The 17,928-nt window shown below is 43.3% G+C and overlaps 1 protein-coding gene across 1 annotated transcript in view; it reads right to left on the minus strand.

Annotated features, from left to right (window-relative positions):
* Positions 1 to 17,928, minus strand: part of BARD1 (BRCA1 associated RING domain 1) — a 105,079-nt gene that overhangs the window by 16,089 nt on the left and 71,062 nt on the right. The window contains exons 7-9 of the mRNA XM_060781355.2: positions 15,862 to 15,967; positions 9,995 to 10,130; positions 6,880 to 6,972 (exon numbers count right to left, since the gene is read on the minus strand). Of these exons, the coding sequence (XP_060637338.2) occupies positions 6,880 to 6,972; positions 9,995 to 10,130; positions 15,862 to 15,967 (335 nt within the window). The remainder of the gene's footprint in view (positions 1 to 6,879; positions 6,973 to 9,994; positions 10,131 to 15,861; positions 15,968 to 17,928) is intronic.

Genomic DNA, 17,928 nt, shown 5'->3' on the forward strand with positions numbered 1-17,928 from the left:
CTGAAGTCACAGGTCCGCAGTTTGGGAGTCCTCTTGGATTCAACCCTTACGCTTGAGGTTCAGGCGTCGGCGGTGTCTGGGAGGGCTTTCGCACAACTGAGACTCGTGCGCCAACTGCGACCGTACATCGCAAAGGCGGATCTGGCCGGAGTGGTCCAGGCCTTGGTCGCCTCCAGATTGGATTACTGCAATGCGCTCTACGTGGGGCTGCCCTTGAAGACGGCTCGGAAGCTCCAACTGGTCCAACGATCAGCAGCCAGGATGCTAACTGGGGCCCCTTACAGAGAGAGGTCAACCCTCCTGTTCAAGGAGCTCCACTGGCTGCCATTTATTTTCCGAGCCCAATTCAAGGTGCAGGTGCTTACCTACAAAGCCCTGAACGGACCAGCCTACCTGCGTGACCGCATCTCCATCTACGAACCCACGCATTCTCTTCAGTCATTTGGAGAGGCCCTGCTCGTGATCCCACCGGTGTCGCAAGTGCGCTTGGTGGGGACGCGGGACAGGGCCTTTTCCATGGTGGCCCCCCGACTCTGGAACACCCTCCCCAAAGACCTTAGACAGGCCCCTACATTGGCTGTCTTCAGAAAGAACTTGAAGACCTGGCTTTTCCGATGCGCCTTCCCAGATTAGGAAATCTCCACCACCAAGTCCCATAAGCACTTTATCAGAACCAATGATTGCTGCACATCGCACATCGCACTTGCCCTGGAAGCCCTATATACACCTCCTGTCACATCAGCACTTTTAATCTTGTACCCATTGCTCTGGCCCGGCCCAGTTTTATTGTGTTTACTGTATTGTGCCTGTTGTTTATTTTGCTTTATTCTGTTTTTAATTGTTTGATTTGCTTAGATTGTATTGTTGTGTTGTGTGTTGAGGCCTTGGCCTGTGTAAGCCGCATCGAATCCTTCGGGAGATGCTAGCGGGGTACAAATAAAGTTTAATAATAATAATAATAAAATAAAAGTAACTAGCCGTTCCCTGCCACACGTTGCTGTGACTCAGTCTGGTGATCTGGAAAATAAAGTAATGAGAAAGTGTTGGTTTCTAATATATGTAATTTCTTTATGCTTGTCATAAACAATATTTCTTGTTGTTTCTTTGTCAGTGTTAATGTAGTTTGCCCACTCTGGAACATGCAATGTATCATTGTCCTTCTTTAGGGGTCCTTTTCAAATCTATAATACTATATGTGTGTGTGTGTGTGAATCATATATATCTATGGATATCTATGGCCGGATGGCTCTTTGTCATGAGGGTTTGATTACATTTTCTTGCCCTGGTGAAGGGCGTTGGACTGGATGGCCTTCAGTATTTTATGTTGGTCATGGGGGTTCTGTGTGGGATGTTTGCCCCATTCTGTCGTTCGTGCAGTTCAGAATGTTCATTGATTGTAGGTGAACTATAAATCCCAGTAACTTCAACTCCCAAATGTCAAGGTCTGTTTCCCCCTAACTCCATCTGTGTTCATATTTAGGCATATGGAATATTTGTGCCAAGTTTGGTCCAGATCCATCATTGTTTGAGTCCACAGTGCTCTCTGGATGTGGGTGAACTACAGCTCCCAAACTCAAGGACAATGCCCACCAAACCCTTCTTGCTTTTTTCTGTTGGTCATGGGAGGCCTGTGTCCCAAGATTGGTTCAATTTTGTCATTGGTGGAGTTCAGAATGCTCTTTGATTGTAGGTGAACTATAAATCCAAGTAACTTCAGCTCCCAAATGTCAAGGTCTATTTCCCCCCAACTCCATTTGTGTTCATATTTGAGCATATGGAATATTTGTGCCAAGTTTGGTCCAGATCCATCATTGTTTGAGTCTACAGTGCTCTCTGGATGTAGGTGAACTTTGAGTTTGGACTCAAGGTCAATGCCCACCAAATCCTTCTAGTGTTTTCTGCTGGTCATGGAAGTTCTGTGTGCCAAGTTTGCTTCAATGCCATCATTGGTGGAGTTCAGAATGCTCTTTGATTGTAAGTGAACTATAAATCCCAGCAACTACAACTCCCAAATAACAAAAACATTTTTTTTGAGTGAAGGACATACATTGGGTTGTTAGGTGTGTTGTGTCCAAATTTGGTTTCAATTTGTCCAGTGGTTTTTGAGTTCTGTTAATCCCTCAAACGAACATTACATTTTTATTTATATACATTGGGCAGCTATCATATGGATGGAATTCTACTTGCTCTCCCAACAACACAGCTCCGTGTCCTTTAACTTCCAAGTTTCAAATGATATGTCAAATCTCCATGCATGGAAAACTGCTATCCATGTGTTGAGTGAGACATAAATGTACGAGAGGAAATTTCGAGTTATTTTAGCCCCAGCAATGTGATCGAAAGAGATTTTTGAAAGTTACACAAGTGACTTCAATTCTTAGCATGCACCCCATCTGCAAAAATATTAATTCTATCAAATCTCTTACGAGCTCTATGTTTGCAGTGTGAACTAGTAGAGGCACTAGGAGGGAGGTGGGTTGATTGGGAAGAATGGGAAACTTGTTGTCATAGTGTCATTGTATTATTGTTGCCTTGTAAGAATAAATAAATAATATTTTTTTTGGGGGGGGGAAACAATTCACTCTGTTATGATGCATGTCAAATAGTTCTGAACAAGTGAGTGACTCAAACCAGTAACTGTCAAAATAGCATGCAAAACATCCTTCAGTGTGCCACAGAAAGAATGAAAGTAAAACACAAGAAACAAATGGGCCAATTTTCTAAACTAGGCTGATCAAATATAGAAGATCTGCTTATTTTAGAAGATGCGTGATCAATCCATTTGAGAAGCAGAGATGTGAAGAATACTCAATAAATTACTCATTTAATCAATTTAGAATGTCTCAACGCAACAGGACATTTCAAGGAAGAAAATTCAAGCCTTGAGAGAGTTCTTGCCTCCAGTACAAGGCAAGTAATTATGTTTCTTTTCTTTTCTATTATTTCTCTTCTTTTTTAGTTCGAGTCTTTGCAATTTGTGCACAGTATCTTTGCACAAAACTATTGAGAATAAAAGCTGGGAATGACAGGCTGACTGTTCAGAGAGATGTAAACATTTAAAGCTTCCAAACCCACAAAGTCACTGTAAACAAAGCAGCAGCCATCTATAAATTTTGCAGCATTTTATCCTTAAACATGAGGGTGAGGGTACACAAAATGCAAAGATACAGAATGGGGGACAATGCCTGGCTTGAGAGCAGTACGTGTGAAAAAGATCTTGGAGTCCTCGTGGACAACAAGTTAAACATGAGCCAACAATGTGATGTGGCGGCAAAAAAAGCCAATGGGATTTTGGCCTGCATCAATAGGAGCATAGTGTCTAGATCTAGGGAAGTCATGCTACCCCTCTATTCTGCTTTGGTTAGACCACACCTGAAATATAGTGTCCAATTCTGGGCACCACAATACAAGAGAGATATTGACAAGCTGGAATGTGTCCAGAGGAGGGCGACTAAAATGATCAAGGGTCTGGAGAACAAGCCCTATGAGGAGCGGCTTAAGGAGCTGGGCATGTTTAGCCTGAAGAAGAGAAGGCTGAGAAGAGATATGATAGCCATGTATAAATATGTGAGAGGAAGCCACAGGGAAGAGGGAGCAAGCTTGTGTTCTGCTTCCTTGGAGACTAGGACGCGGAACAATGGCTTTAAACTACAAGAGAGGAGATTCCATCTGAACATGAGAAAGAACTTCCTGACTGTGAGAGCCGTTCAGCAGTGGAACTCTCTGCCCCGGAGTGTGGTGGAGGCTCCTTCTTTGGAAGCTTTTAAACAGAGGCTGGATGGTCATCTGTCGGGGGTGCTTTGAATGCAATATTCCTGCTTCTTGGCAGGGGTTGGACTGGGTGGCCCATGAGGTCTCTTCCAACTCTTTGATTCTATGTAAACATCTAAAGCTTCCAAACCCCCAAAATCACTGTAAACAAAGCAGCAGCCATCTATAAATTTTGCAGCATTTTATCCTTAAACATGAGGGTGAGGCTTCACTGCCCTATATCCCAGGATCTGCTCCCAGATTATCTGCTCATCCCAGATTATCTCACAGTATAGACTCATATAATCCAGTTCCAAGAAGATAATCACTATATTTTTATCTTCCAACAGTTTTTTCACCCAAGAACGGCCTTTAAAGAGAGAGAGAGAGAGGGAGAGACCTTAGAGGACTCTCCTGTACCAAAAATGGTTGAGAAGGGAGCTCAAAAATGCCTCTAGGGCAGTAGTTCTCAACCTGGGGTCCCCAGGTGTTTTGGCCTACAACTCCCAGAAATCCCTGCCAGTTTACCAGCTGTTAGGACTTCTGGGAGTTGAAGGCCAAAACATCTGGGGACCCACAGGTTGAGAAACACTGCCCTAGGGTATTTAGGGCTTGATGTTTGAAATTGTTTTCCCAGGGCTACAGAAGAGTGGCTTGGCTTTCCAAGATCTCCCAGGGAGGGGGGCAGTAATGTACCCCCTAGCTTTACAGTTTCTGTCCGCTGTCACAAAGGATTTTGAGTTAGAGGAGGTCTCTGGGGTTTTGGAGAACCCCGACTAATAAGTAAATAGGTCATAGCAAGATGGAGATGTGGTCTGTCTGAGAATAGGTTGGGTTCAAATAGCCCTGTTTCGAAGCTGCCTGTGTTCTATTACCTGAAACTGTAAAGCTACAGACTTCAGGATCTTTTTGATAAGGTATCTGAAGAGACTGAAGAGTTAGATTCATTCCTGGACTGGCACAAGACCATGATAGATGCAGCTGCTGCCATTGTACATGCTTGTATTGTTTCTATGTGTAAGCATGAACAAAGAGAGATTGTTTCTGGTTGCTAAGTCATAAATAGAAGGATCTCCAGTAGCTTCAGTGTTTATTACCTCTGAGTGAACATCTGACTTATTAGGTAGTGTAACCATAGTTAGGTAGGATGTCTGCATCCAGCTCTCTAAGATCTCATGCTAGGCTGAGTTGAGAGCGAGTTTGTCTGTAGATCCAGCCTGAGGTAAATGACAATTTTTAATCCATCTCAGAGTTAATTCATGGTTTCAAGGTGCAGACTAAATTCATTTCATGGTATTGCTGAGCTTTACTGCAAAAAATGAGAAGGAGGTGAATGTTCTTTCCTTTCACCTAGATGAACAGGCCGTGATCACTTACTACTACAGCTGCCAACAACCAACATTTATTATTTTCAGATATTTAAGTGATCCAATATTTTTCTAATAAGGCAAGCAGTTAACAGCTGCATCAACAACAAGCAAAGACTCTGATTAACTCTATGGCATCTCGTTGACAGTAATATGAGGCACTACATATTTTCATCAGATGGAGTAAGATGTAGTTTGGAATTCTTGCCAGTCACCTTACAAAGAACCTCAAGCATTTACTGTTCACGACAGGAGGCTGAACAAAAAGGAATCTTAGCATACTATTCAGTCCCAAAACCTTCACGGGAAAACATTATTTATTTATTTATTTACAACATTTATATACCGCCCTTCTCACCCCGAAGGGGACTCAGAGCGGCTTACAAGTTAAAAGTAAATACAATATATTATCATAGCACAATATTAATATTATATATTAAATTGTACTATAATATTATACTGTAATATTACATTTAATGTCAGGTTTTACAATGTATTGCAATGTAATATAGCTGAGTCATGCACTGCTAATGGGCTTCTATTGGAAATGCTGAGTCATGCATTAACTGTGTATAGAACTTCATTTGGGGAATGTGTTCTGGCCTGGTTCAGGTGATTGTGAATGATGCAATCCTGGGTTTGAGTTAAGTCAATGAGTTGGGAACCAATCAGAGATTGCTATGTGTAATTGTATAGAATTGTATATAAGGAAATCATGTACAGTGTATATTTCTCCTTGTGCTGTGATGTTGTTTGTCGAAGGCTATATGTAATTAAAAGAACCTGTCTGCTAAGACAAGATATATATAACTGTGTGCTGTGGTAAGTCTGTAATATCATCTAGACTGGGGGAAAGACAATGGTAAAACTGACAATGGCCGGGCATGTGCTCAAGTGTATGTAAAAGGTTCCAGAGTGACTGCAGTTTGTGGAAGCAGTTGACTGAAAATACTGTGCAGGAAGAAGCTACTGGAAAGCGCTGAAGTTGTGCAACTGATCTGCTGCTGAACTGTGAAGTTAATCTCAATTATAATACCATTTTATTAGTATTAGTAGTATATTGTATTACATTAGAATATTATCAATACTATATGTATATGCAATATATTATGTTATATTATATTTGTATTTTCAGTCAACTGCTCCCACAAAATGCAGTCACTCTGGAACTCTTTTACAGACACTTGAGCACATGCCCGGCCATTGTCAGTTTTACTATTGTTTTCCCCTCCAATCTAGATGACTCTACAAACTTACCACAGCACACAGTTATATCTTGTCTTAGCAGACAGGTTCTTTTAATCAATTACATAGAGCCTTCGACGAACAGCATCACAGCACAAGGAGAGAGAATACACTGTACATGACTTCCTTATATACAATTCTATACAATTACACATAGCAATCTCTGATTGGTTCTCAACTCATTAACTTAACTCAGACACAGGATTACATCATTCACAATCACCTGGACTAGGCCAGAACACATTCCCCAAATGATTCCCTATATACAGTTAATGCATGACTCAGCATTTCCAATAGAAGCCTATTAGCAGTGCATGACTCAGCTATATTACATTACAATACATTATAAAACCTGACAATATTATATTATATTATATTATATTATATTATATTATATTATATTATATTATAAGCACAGTGCAGGAGACAAGATGGAACTGCCTTCCTGGCCCCTCTCTTCACTAAAACATGTGGATTTAGTGGGTGGATTGGGATCAAAAACTACCTGCTTACTTACACTTAAATGTCAAGATCCAGCATCCATTCAGAATTGCCAGCATACACTTCATAGTACTCCGCACAAGATGCTCAGGGATAACCACGTGTGTCACTGGAAGAGAAGAAAATGTGCCTGAGATTGAGTAATTCATGTTAGATATAATGTGAAAAACTATGAGATGCAAATAGATGTCTTCCTTGTTTAGAGAAAGGGCAATGGCTCCCTTGTTCCTCAAGAATAAAGAATTCTGTCCTGAAAATATCCTTGAATCAGATAAACCTTCCAGAAGAGAGAGAAACAATAACTTCTAGTGTTGTCAGCTGCTATAGAAGTTACCGTATTTTGAGGAACCCCTTTGTTGTAAGGAGAAGCTTGAGGATAATGTATGACAGGGCTACAGCTGGATGAGGAAAATGCTAAAGCTGCTACATGTGGGAAGACGGCTGCCTAAAATGGTTGTCAAGCTCCCCATTTGGTCTTCAGCTTCTGCAATTTTCCAACCAACATGATTTCAGGCCTTGCCGGAAGAGAGATTCTGGACATTGATGTCAATCGTACTTAAATAAATAAGACAGCCATTTGCAACCGTGCCATTATTTTCAGGTTCTCCCCATTTTCTGTTAGAGACCCAGGATTATGTTACCACACATCAATTTCTAGCTTCTGTGGCAATATACAAATAATAACAGTTTAAAAGGAGGAGGTTAATGATGCATTTTGTGTTTGAAGGCACCCTTCCCACAGGCTCGTCTTATTTTGTTTCAATTCTATTAAAAGCATCATTATTCACACTTGGAAAAAAATGCGTACAGACTAAGCATACTTACTAGGAAACTAAGTGCCTCTTAAGTGCAATTACTGCACGCAATCATGTCTGAGGCATATTACCGTAAGTTGTGTTTTAAAACTACACAACGCTAACTGCAATCCAGCCATTCATTCCTTGGATCCCCTACGGAAGTATTTTTGGGAGGGAGGTGCACTCCCTTGCTTCAAATGCCTTCCCTGGCAAACTAAGGGAACACTCTTCGCATGACTGCCCTGGGGTGTGGAATAACCTCATACGCTGGAGTCGGATGGAACTTTAGAACTCAGGGGACTTTTGAAAGCAAGCTGCAGTGCAGCCTGGAAGATGTCAAATCAGAAGGGGGAAACCAGGCATATGCAAATCAATGTATTGTCGAAGGGTTTCATGGCTGGAATCACTAGGTTGTTGCAGGTTTTTCGGGCTATATGGCCATGTTCTAGAGGCATTTTCTCCTGATGTTTCGCCTGCATCTATGGCAAGCATCCTCAGAGGTTGTGAGGTCTGTTGGAACTAGGAAAAAGGGTTTATATATCTGTGGAATGACCAGGGTGGGACAAAGGACTCTTGTCTGCTGGAGCTAGGTGTGAATGTTTCAATTGACCACCTTGATTAGCATTTGATGGCCTGGCAGTGTCTGGGACAATCTTTTGTTGAGAGGTGATTAGATGTCCCAGATTGTTTCCTCTCTGTTGTTTTGCTGATGTAATTTTAGAGTTTTTTTTAATGCTGGTAGCCAGATTTTGTTCATTTTCATGGTTTCCTCCTTTCTGTTGAAATTGTCCACATGCTTGTGGATTTCAATGGCTTCTCTATGTAGTCTGACATGGTGGTTGTTGGAGTGGTCCAGCATTTCTGTGTTCTCAAATAATATGCCATGTCCAGGTTGGTTCATCAGGTGCTCTGCTATGGCTGACTTCTCTGGTTGAAGTAGTCTGCAGTGCCTTTCATGTTCCTTGATTCGTGTTTGGGCAATGCTGTGTTTGGTGGTCCCTATGTAGACTTGTCCACAGCTGCATGGTATACGGTAGACTCCTGCAGAGGTGAGAGGATCCCTCTTGTCCTTTGCTGAACGTAGCATTTGTTGGATTTTCTTGGTGGGTTTGTAGATTGTTTGTATGTTGTGTTTCCTCATCAGCTTCCCTATGCGGTCAGTGGTTCCCTTGATGTATGGCAAGAACACTTTTCCTCTGGGTGGATTTGTCTTGACTCTCGTGGCTTGTTCTCGGTCTTGCAGCTCTTCTGATGTCTGAGGTGGAGTATCCATTGGCCTGGAAAGCCCAGTTGAGGTGGTTCAGTTCATCTTGGAGGAGGTGGGGTTCAGTTTTTTTGGATTTACTGTCTAGTCCCATGAATGTTTATTCTGAACTAAGTCCTACTTTGCTCCTAAGTAAGTAAGTATATCTTTATTTAGGAGCACATAGTTGAAATGGGAGTTTTCAACTATTCTGATATTTGATATTTGTTGGAAAACAAACTTTGCAAAAAGTACAAACTTCAACAAATTTCTCACTTGATTTACAGACAATTTTATTGTCCAGAAGATGGAAGAGGCAACAAGGGGATCAACTATTCTGGATCTGATCCTAGCCAACACTGAGGAGCTGGTCAATGGAGTGGAAGTGGTGGGATCCTTAGGTGGGAGTGATCATGTGCTTCTGGAGTTTGTGATTCAGAGGAAAGGGGAAACTAAGAAAAATTAGACACGCATTCTAGACTTTAGGAGAGCTGAGTTCAGGAAATTTAGGGGAAATACTGTGTTTGATCCCATTGACAGGAATAGTAAAAGAGAAGGGAGTTAATGTACTCTTGGTACATTTTTTCCCCAGAAAAGCACAGGGCTTGGAAAAGTACTTCAACGACAAGCAAAGAACATGATGAGCTTCTTTGGACAACTTCATTGGGACATGGAGAGTACTTTTAGTTGATCACACAGCTCACAATAAAACTCAAGGAAGCTTCTCAAAGAAATGAGTGACAACACCATAGAAGGCTGAGGTGGAAAGAATGTGACACTCTGGGTCATATTGAATTGCAACTCTCAACAGGAAGAATTTGGAAGCTACAATCAAGTAACATTTGGAGCAGGCATGGGCAAACTTCAACCCTCGAGGTATTTCAATTCCCAGAAATCTCAGACAGCTTAGCGGCTGTTAGGAATTGTGGGAGCTGAAGTCCCAAACACTTGGAGAGCTGAAGTTTGACCATGCCTGATGAGGAAGCATGATTTCCACCTTTGAGACAACATTTAATTATTTGATTAGCATTTAAAGAGCATGGCTTTAAATCCTCACTTAAAGAACACTGAGATGAAGTGGGAATACCTACCTGTGCTGTTAAACTCCATGCAGACACTACCCTTCAGAACCAGTGCTAATTTGCTCAGCAATTGTTGCTTAGATGGATCAAGGCCACTTCCAAGGAGAACAACAGGCCCCTCTCTGGGATGATTTCGGTTTGTTTGCTGACATGGGTGAAAAGAGGAGACTGTTAAATCCTCCATATAGGTTTTTTTTTCACTCAACACTTCTATTAAATAAGAAAGAAGGATTTCAACATGAACACAGTTCTTAGCAGCATTGCAGAATGCAAAGAGATTTAATCAACCTCCATGCTTCTATCTGACAAAACAGCACTAAAGGGATAACAACAGCTTTATGATCCGTTTCCAGCAGCTTAAGAAGTTTTGAGTAATTGGCAAGCTGAACCTAGTAACCATTTGTATAAGGCACTCTGTGGAAATTTTCCAGCAAAACCAGCTGAAAATGATGAGACGCAAGAAAGCAAAGTTTATAGATGGCAGAGGTATAACTGAGAGATGGCCAGCCAGGGGTCTCCAAAACAAGTCTGACTGCTCCATGGAGCCATGAGACAATTTAATAAATCATTATCATCAACATCATCAACATCATCATCCTCATCATCACTCTCATCCTCATCTTAGTATAGGACACTTTTACACTGCAGTTGCAATAATAAGAACATAAAACATGCCTCTTAACTGTATGAAATAAATACATTGTGCCTTAGACAACTGCATTATCCCCATCTGGATGCAAACACACATATTTGTATATAATGACATTGCCATCTTATGCACTGTGAAACTGCTGCCATGTTACATCCCGAATAGATTACTGCAACACACTCTACGAGGGGTTGCCTTTGAAGACTGTATGGAAACTTCAATTAGTCCACCGGGTGGCAGCCAGATTACTCACCGGAGCGTCATACAGGGAGCATACTACCCCTCTGTTATGTCAGCTCCACTGGCTGCCGATCCAGTTCCAAGCACAATTCAAAGTGCTGGTTTTGACCTACAAAACCTACAAAAGTGTATAAAATTATCTTAAGGCTAGATGTTTGAAGTGTATATGAATCCACAACTAGCTCACCGGTTAGGGCCCCCCCTCCTGGTTCGTATCATTTTGAGACTCCATCTGTCCCGGTCGCCCCCACTCAACCAGCTACACTCCTTCGCTCGAGAACACTTCCCTTATTCAGCCCACTCAGCTCCCTTGATGTTTCACTATCTACCTCATCATCAGAAACATCCCCACCCAACGCCCAAGGGAGATTATTCCCCAGCCCGACTTCTTCCTCTGAGAGCTGAGTAGTTACAGATCCTGGTCATGTAGGGGGGGGGGAGGGTTCCAGAGGAAGGGGGTGCCATCCAAGTTGTGTGGGGGAGGAGAATAGCGGGTCACCGTTATCCCAGGGAGAAGCGCAACAGAGTTCTTGCGACCCTGGAGAAGGTAGGTAGTGGTAGGCTCCATGGCAGCCCCCTTGGTCTTAAGGTCCTGCTGATTAATGCCAGATCCGTTAATGGTAAGACCGCGGCCATCCAGGACTTGATCCTGGATGAGAGGGCGGATCTGGCATGCATCACCGAGACCTGGCTGGACGAGCTGGGGGAGTAAATCTCACTCAGTTGTGTCCACCAGGTTTTGGAGTGCATCAGCAGGCCAGACAAGGGGGGCGGGGAGGAGGGGTCGCAGTAGTCTTCCGGCAATCCATCGCCATGATCAGATACGCTGTCCCGCAGGCTTCTGGGTTTGAGTGTGTCCACTTGAAAGTGGGGAGCCGTGACAGTCTGGGGTTCCTGCTGGTGTACCGCCCACCCCGCGACCCAGTAGTTTCCCTGGCTGAGCTAGCGGAGGTGGTCTCTAATTCGGCCTTGGTCTCCCAGCGCCTGGTGGTGCTGGGAGACTTTAACATCCACGCCGAGACCACCCTATCTGGTGCAGCTCAGGACTTTATGGCCACCATGACGACCATAGGACTGTCACAAATAATATCTGGTCCCACTCATCAAGCTGGACATACTCTTGACCTTGTTTTCGTGGCAGACAACGAAATGATTAGAGTGGAAGATCAAAACATCCTTCCGGTGTCATGGTCTGATCATTATCTGATCAGTTTTAGACTTGCTGCGACTCTTAACCTCTGCAGGGGTGGAGGACAGATTAAAATGGTCCGCCCTAGGAGACTGATGGATCCGGATGGATTCCTGAGGAATCTTGGGGCTCTTCCTGCCTTGGAGCCTGGCGATTCCATCGACGCCTTGGTGACTCTCTATAATGGGGAGATGTCCAGGGCGTTAGATGTGATCGCACCCGAACGCCCCATCTCGTTGCGTCGTGACAAGCCATCTCCCTGGTTCACCGGGGAGCTGACTGTGATGAAGCATGCGAGAAGGGGGCTAGAGCGCAAATGGAGGAAATCTCGGGTCGTGTCTGATCGAGCACGGGCTAAAGCCTCTCTTAAGGCATACTCCGTGGCTATACGGGTGGCCAGGAAATCATTCACGACCACTCGTATAGCGTCTGCAGCAAATAGATCGTCGGAGCTGTTTCGGGTCGTGGGGGAACTCCTCCACCCACCTGTGGTGGAGGAGGTCACTGATGACCCAGCAGCTCGGTGTCGCGATTTCGCACACCATTTTGCAGGTAAAGTCGCTCAGATACGCCTTGAGATCGACTCCAATTCCAGCGCAGTGCCTGAAGAGGTGACGGAGGCATCTGCTTGTCCAATTTTGTGGGATTCTTTTAGGCTTGTTCTTCCTGAAACCGTAGAGGAGGTTCTTGGGGCTGTGAGGGCGACCACCTCACCTCTGGACCCATGCCCATCTTGGCTCATTAAATCAGCCAGGGAGGGGTTGGTTGACTGGTTTGTGTTGATTGTCAATGCATCGTTGGAGCAAGGGATTTTTCCATCTGGTTTGAAAAAGGCTGTGGTTCGTCCACTCCTCAAAAAAGCTTCCCTTGACTCCACGGTGCTGAATAATTACAGGCCAGTCTCCAACCTCCCTTTCTTGGGTAAGGTGCTGGAGCGGGTGGTCGCCTCGCAGCTCCAGAGCTTCCTAGACGATACCAACTACCTAGATCAGTCACAGTCTGGTTTCAGGCCTGGTCATGGCACTGAGACAGCCTTGGTCGCCTTGGTGGATGACCTCCGCAGAGAGCTGGACAGGGGGAGTGTGACTCTGCTGGTTCTCTTGGACATCTCAGCGGCTTTCGATACCATCAATCATGGTATCCTTCTGGGTCGTCTCTCTGGGATGGGCCTCGGGGGCACGGTTTTGTCGTGGCTCCGGTCCTTCCTGGAGGGACGAACCCAGATGGTGAAGCTGGGAGACGCCTGCTCTGACTCCTGGCCTTTGACCTGTGGGGTCCCGCAAGGCTCCATTCTGTCTCCCATGCTTTTCAACATCTACATGAAACCGCTGGGAGAGGTCATCCGGAGTTTTGGAGTTGGGTGCCATCTTTATGCGGATGACGCGCAACTCTACTACTCTTTTCCACCTAATTCCAAGGAGGCTTCTCGGGTGCTGGACGAGTGCCTGGCCGCTGTGTCGATCTGGATGAGGAAGAACAAGCTGAAGATCAATCCCGACAAGACAGAGGTCCTCCTGGTCGATCGTAAACCGGATCGGGGTATAGGGTGGCAACCTGTGTTGGACGGGGTTACACTCCCCCTGAAGCCACAGGTCCGCAGTTTGGGTGTCCTCTTGGATTCTTCGCTCACACTTGAGGCTCAGGTGTCGGCGGTATCCGGGAGGGCCTTTGCACAATTGAGACTTGTGCGCCAGCTGCGACCGTACCTCGTGAAGGCAGATCTGGCTGGGGTGGTCCACGCCTTGGTCACCTCTAGAATGGATTACTGCAATGCGCTCTACGTGGGGCTGCCCTTGAAGACGGCTCGGAAACTTCAATTGGTCCAGCGGGCAGCAGCCAGGATGCTAACCGGGGCTCATTATCAAGAGAGGTCTACCCCTCTGTTTAAGGAGCTCCACTGGCTGCCATTTATTTTCCGAGCCCAATTCAAGGTGCAGGTGCTCACCTACAAAGCCCTGAACGGTTTGGGACCACCCTACCTATGTGACCGCATCTCCATCTACGAACCCACACGCTCACTCCGATCATCTGGGGAGGCCCTGCTCGTGATCCCACCCACGTCGCAAGCGCGCTTGGTGGGGACACGGGACAGGGCCTTCTCTGTGGCGGCCCCCCGACTTTGGAATGCCCTTCCAAAAGATCTCCGACAGGCCCCTACTTTAGCAGTTTTCAGAAGGAACCTAAAAACCTGGCTGTTCCGATGTGCCTTCTCAGATTAGGAACCCCCCATCCCAAGTCCTAGAAGCACTTTAGTACAACCGATGTTACTACACACCATACCTCTAATCCTACGTTCCTCCTGCCATTTCAGCACTTTAACCCCTGTACCCCATTGCGCCGGCCGAACCAGTTTTAATAGTGTCTTGATGTAGTTATTGTTGTTATTTTGCTTAATTGTTTGATTTGCTTTGCTTATTATTGTTTATGTTTTATTGTATTGTGTTTTGAGGCTTTGGCCTGTGTAAGCCGCATCGAGTCCTGCGGGAGATGCTAGCGGGGTACAAATAAAGTTAATAATAATAATAATAATAACATACTTGAATTTTGTGTTTAGATTTAGGACTCCATTTTCAAACTATCTCCTTATGTACACAAATGGCTAATATTTCAAAATCTGCAAAAATCTGAACTCTAAAACATTTCTGATTCGGTCCATTTTGGAGACCTCTACTTGCACTACATGTCCTCTGAGATATAAAGTGCATGACAAAGACAAAACTGACCACATGAAAGCAATTGGGTTGCTGATCAATATATAGTAACATATATTTTGTTGAAGAAAAATACAGGTAATATTTTAAAGAGGACAAATTGGGACCCTCTCGATAACTATCTAGAAAATTGGCAAAAATGAAAATAAATACGAAGAACAATTTTTTTAATTTTTATAAAGAAAGACTATTGCCAAGAAGATGGAATGGAAGTCACTTTTTGTGTATGTGTGTGTGGTCTTTTTTCCTGTTTTGTTATTGTTTTTTTGTTCTTTTATGTGGGAGTTTTTTACCCCCCCCCCCATCCTTTTTTTTGGGGGAGTTTTTATCCCTTCTTATTTTTATCCCTTCTTATTTTCTCTTTTTTCCTCTCTCTCTTTTCTCACTTTTCTAATATCTTATTGCTCTCACTCTTCCGTTGTATTCTTCTTATAAAATTTAATAAAATTTCTTTGAAAAAAAATATAGTAACATAGTAAACATGAGCACTACAGAGAAATCGGGAAATTATGCAGGGTTTATGTTGTTGCTTAAAATCAAGTTGAAAGCACTAATTCTTTTCTCCATGCAGCAAGAATGTAATTTGTACAGGCTCTTAACAGTGCTTTATCCTGCACACTGTGTTTGTTTTTCCACATCTTGAGGATCTCAGAGAATATTTTACCATAGAAGGTTCATGACAATCATCTTAAGATAAAATTTAAGTGATTTCCGAAGTGCTTTATAAGCAGATGAGCATCATTCCTGCAATTCATTATCAAACTGCTCCCCTCCTTAACTGCTCTTCTACCTGTCTGTTCTGCTCTTTAACATTGCCCTTTTCAGAGTGGAGCATCCCACCCGCCTCCTCCGCCAGGGAGAAAAGTAGCAGCTCTATTTCTGGGAAGAAAACATTGCAACTCTGTTTCTGGGGGGATCACTGAGCCATGAGTACTTTTTGTACTTCTGCTGTGTCCTAAAAGGTTGAGAGAAATAAATATTGCTTGCATTCCAGATTTGTGTATGATTCAAAATTATCACGGTATCAAACATTCCTCCAAATATTAACTAATAGATCACAAAAAGGTGGGCAGAGGGGAGTACTTACCTCTCCAGATTGAATAACTGAAGATTCATTCTTTGCTGACAACATTAGAATCGACTTCATTTCTTCTGTTTCAGCGTAATCAACAGGTCTGCGACCAAATATATTCCTAGTAAAATGAAGACAGATGGGTTTTAAATACATAAAGGATGTGTTTCTACTTCTAAGTACCTGGATACAATGTAGACTTTCCATCTTCTTAAAAGAAAAAATGAACGAAAACCCAATTAAACCACTAAATTTTAGACAGATGGGTGTAGAAAGAGCAAGCAGCTGCATTTAGCATAAAAAGCATGACTTGGTATATAAGATGGAAAGCTTATAACTAAGCCAGTCCTTTGCCAGTGATTTACAATTTGCATACTCACTATGCCCTGATCAGAACTTTTTATGGGGTAGAATGTGCAGTACAGATACTGTATTCACTGTTCTTTGCAGAAGAAAAACATTTCAAGTCCAAAAGGTATCTAAATGGGTTATGGGGAGAACAAACAGTGGAAGACATTGAACATTTCTTAATTGACTGTCCAGCATATACTGAACTGCGAGACAGATATTTACATCCAATATCATCCTACTGCAGGTCCCCCAACAGAAATGATATTCTGACATCCCTCTTGCAAGGGCAGGAGAGATCCAGAATAATCAGAGTAAGCCTTTTTATTCTGAAAGCTATTAAGAAAAGAGCAGATTTCCTGAAAGAAGAACCAGGAAAATAAGATTCTGACTATAGATAGGTCAGCTGCTGTCCTCACCTTTTTGTCTTGTTTTTTTTACTCATGTTCTATTTTGAAATTGTCATATGATTGATCAAATAAATAAAATTATTATTATTATTAGGAGTTATAGGTGGCATTGTTGACTAGGAACGGAATACTATGCACAGATAAAAACTATCAAAATATATCAGATCATTTTAGAACAGGGCTTGGGAAATGGCATTTAATAACAAAACAATGGATATTCTCAGGATGTCTTTTTAAATTGAAGTCAAATTTGTTAAGATGGATTTTGTGTCTTTTGGAAACAAGCACCACGAATTGAATGTGTCCATAGAAGGTTAGATGCTGTCCTTATACCACAACCACAACCACAGCAACAGCAACAGCAACAGCAACAGCAACAGCAACAACCTTTATTTATATTTATTTTATTTTATTTACCGTATTTGTATACCGCCCCTCTCAGACTTCCGGTGACTCAAGGCGGTTTACAAAGCAAAATTCAATACCACCAAAAACACAGTTACAATATAAAAACTTTAACATCAATAAAATCATAACAGCTGTAATAAAACATAATTCAATAAATACTAATTAAAACAATGTCCAATCCACCTTGTAGTTGATTCCGTTCTTATGTCAGTTACTCAGTATTCGCAAATGCCTGCTCGAATAGCCATGTCTTGAGTTTTTTCCAAAATGTTAAAAGTGAAGGAGCCAATCTAATCTCCATAGGAAGGGAGTTCCACAGCCGAGGGGCCAACACTGAGAAGGCCCTGTCTCTCGTCCCCGCCAGCTGTGCTTGTGATGATGGCGGGATCCTGCCCCATCTCCCCCTGAGGAATCAAGGCAGCTTACAACATAACCGTGCTTGGTCAGATTTGCTGCAAGACTTCTGCCAGCGCAGTTCTACTCTCCGTTTCATTTGCTTCATCACCGGGATTGTGGCTGAACTGGCTGAGTGTCAGCTGCATTAAGATCACTCTGACCAAAAGGTCATGAGCTCGAAGCCAGCCCGGGTTGGAGTGGGCTTCCAACCAATTGTGTAGCCTGTTGTCGAAATTTGCAACTCGAAAGCCAGTTGCATCTGTCAAGTAGGAAAATTAGGTACCACCTTAAAGTGTGGGGAGGCTAAATTAACTGATTTATGAGGCCATAAAAAAGACTCCAGAAAAAGCACTCCAGCAAAAGCATGCGGGGAATGCGGAAGTGCTTCATCAGCGTCGCAGATGGAAGATGAAAGCGACAGCTCCCCTGGCGGCCAGAAAAAGTTAAATAGCCTCTGTGTATGTCTGCATGCATTGTATGTCAAATTGGCATTGAATGTTTGCCATATATGTGTACACTG

This window comes from Anolis sagrei, chromosome 1, assembly GCF_037176765.1.
Source record: "Anolis sagrei isolate rAnoSag1 chromosome 1, rAnoSag1.mat, whole genome shotgun sequence".
NCBI classification, from domain to species: Eukaryota; Metazoa; Chordata; class Lepidosauria; order Squamata; family Dactyloidae; genus Anolis; species Anolis sagrei.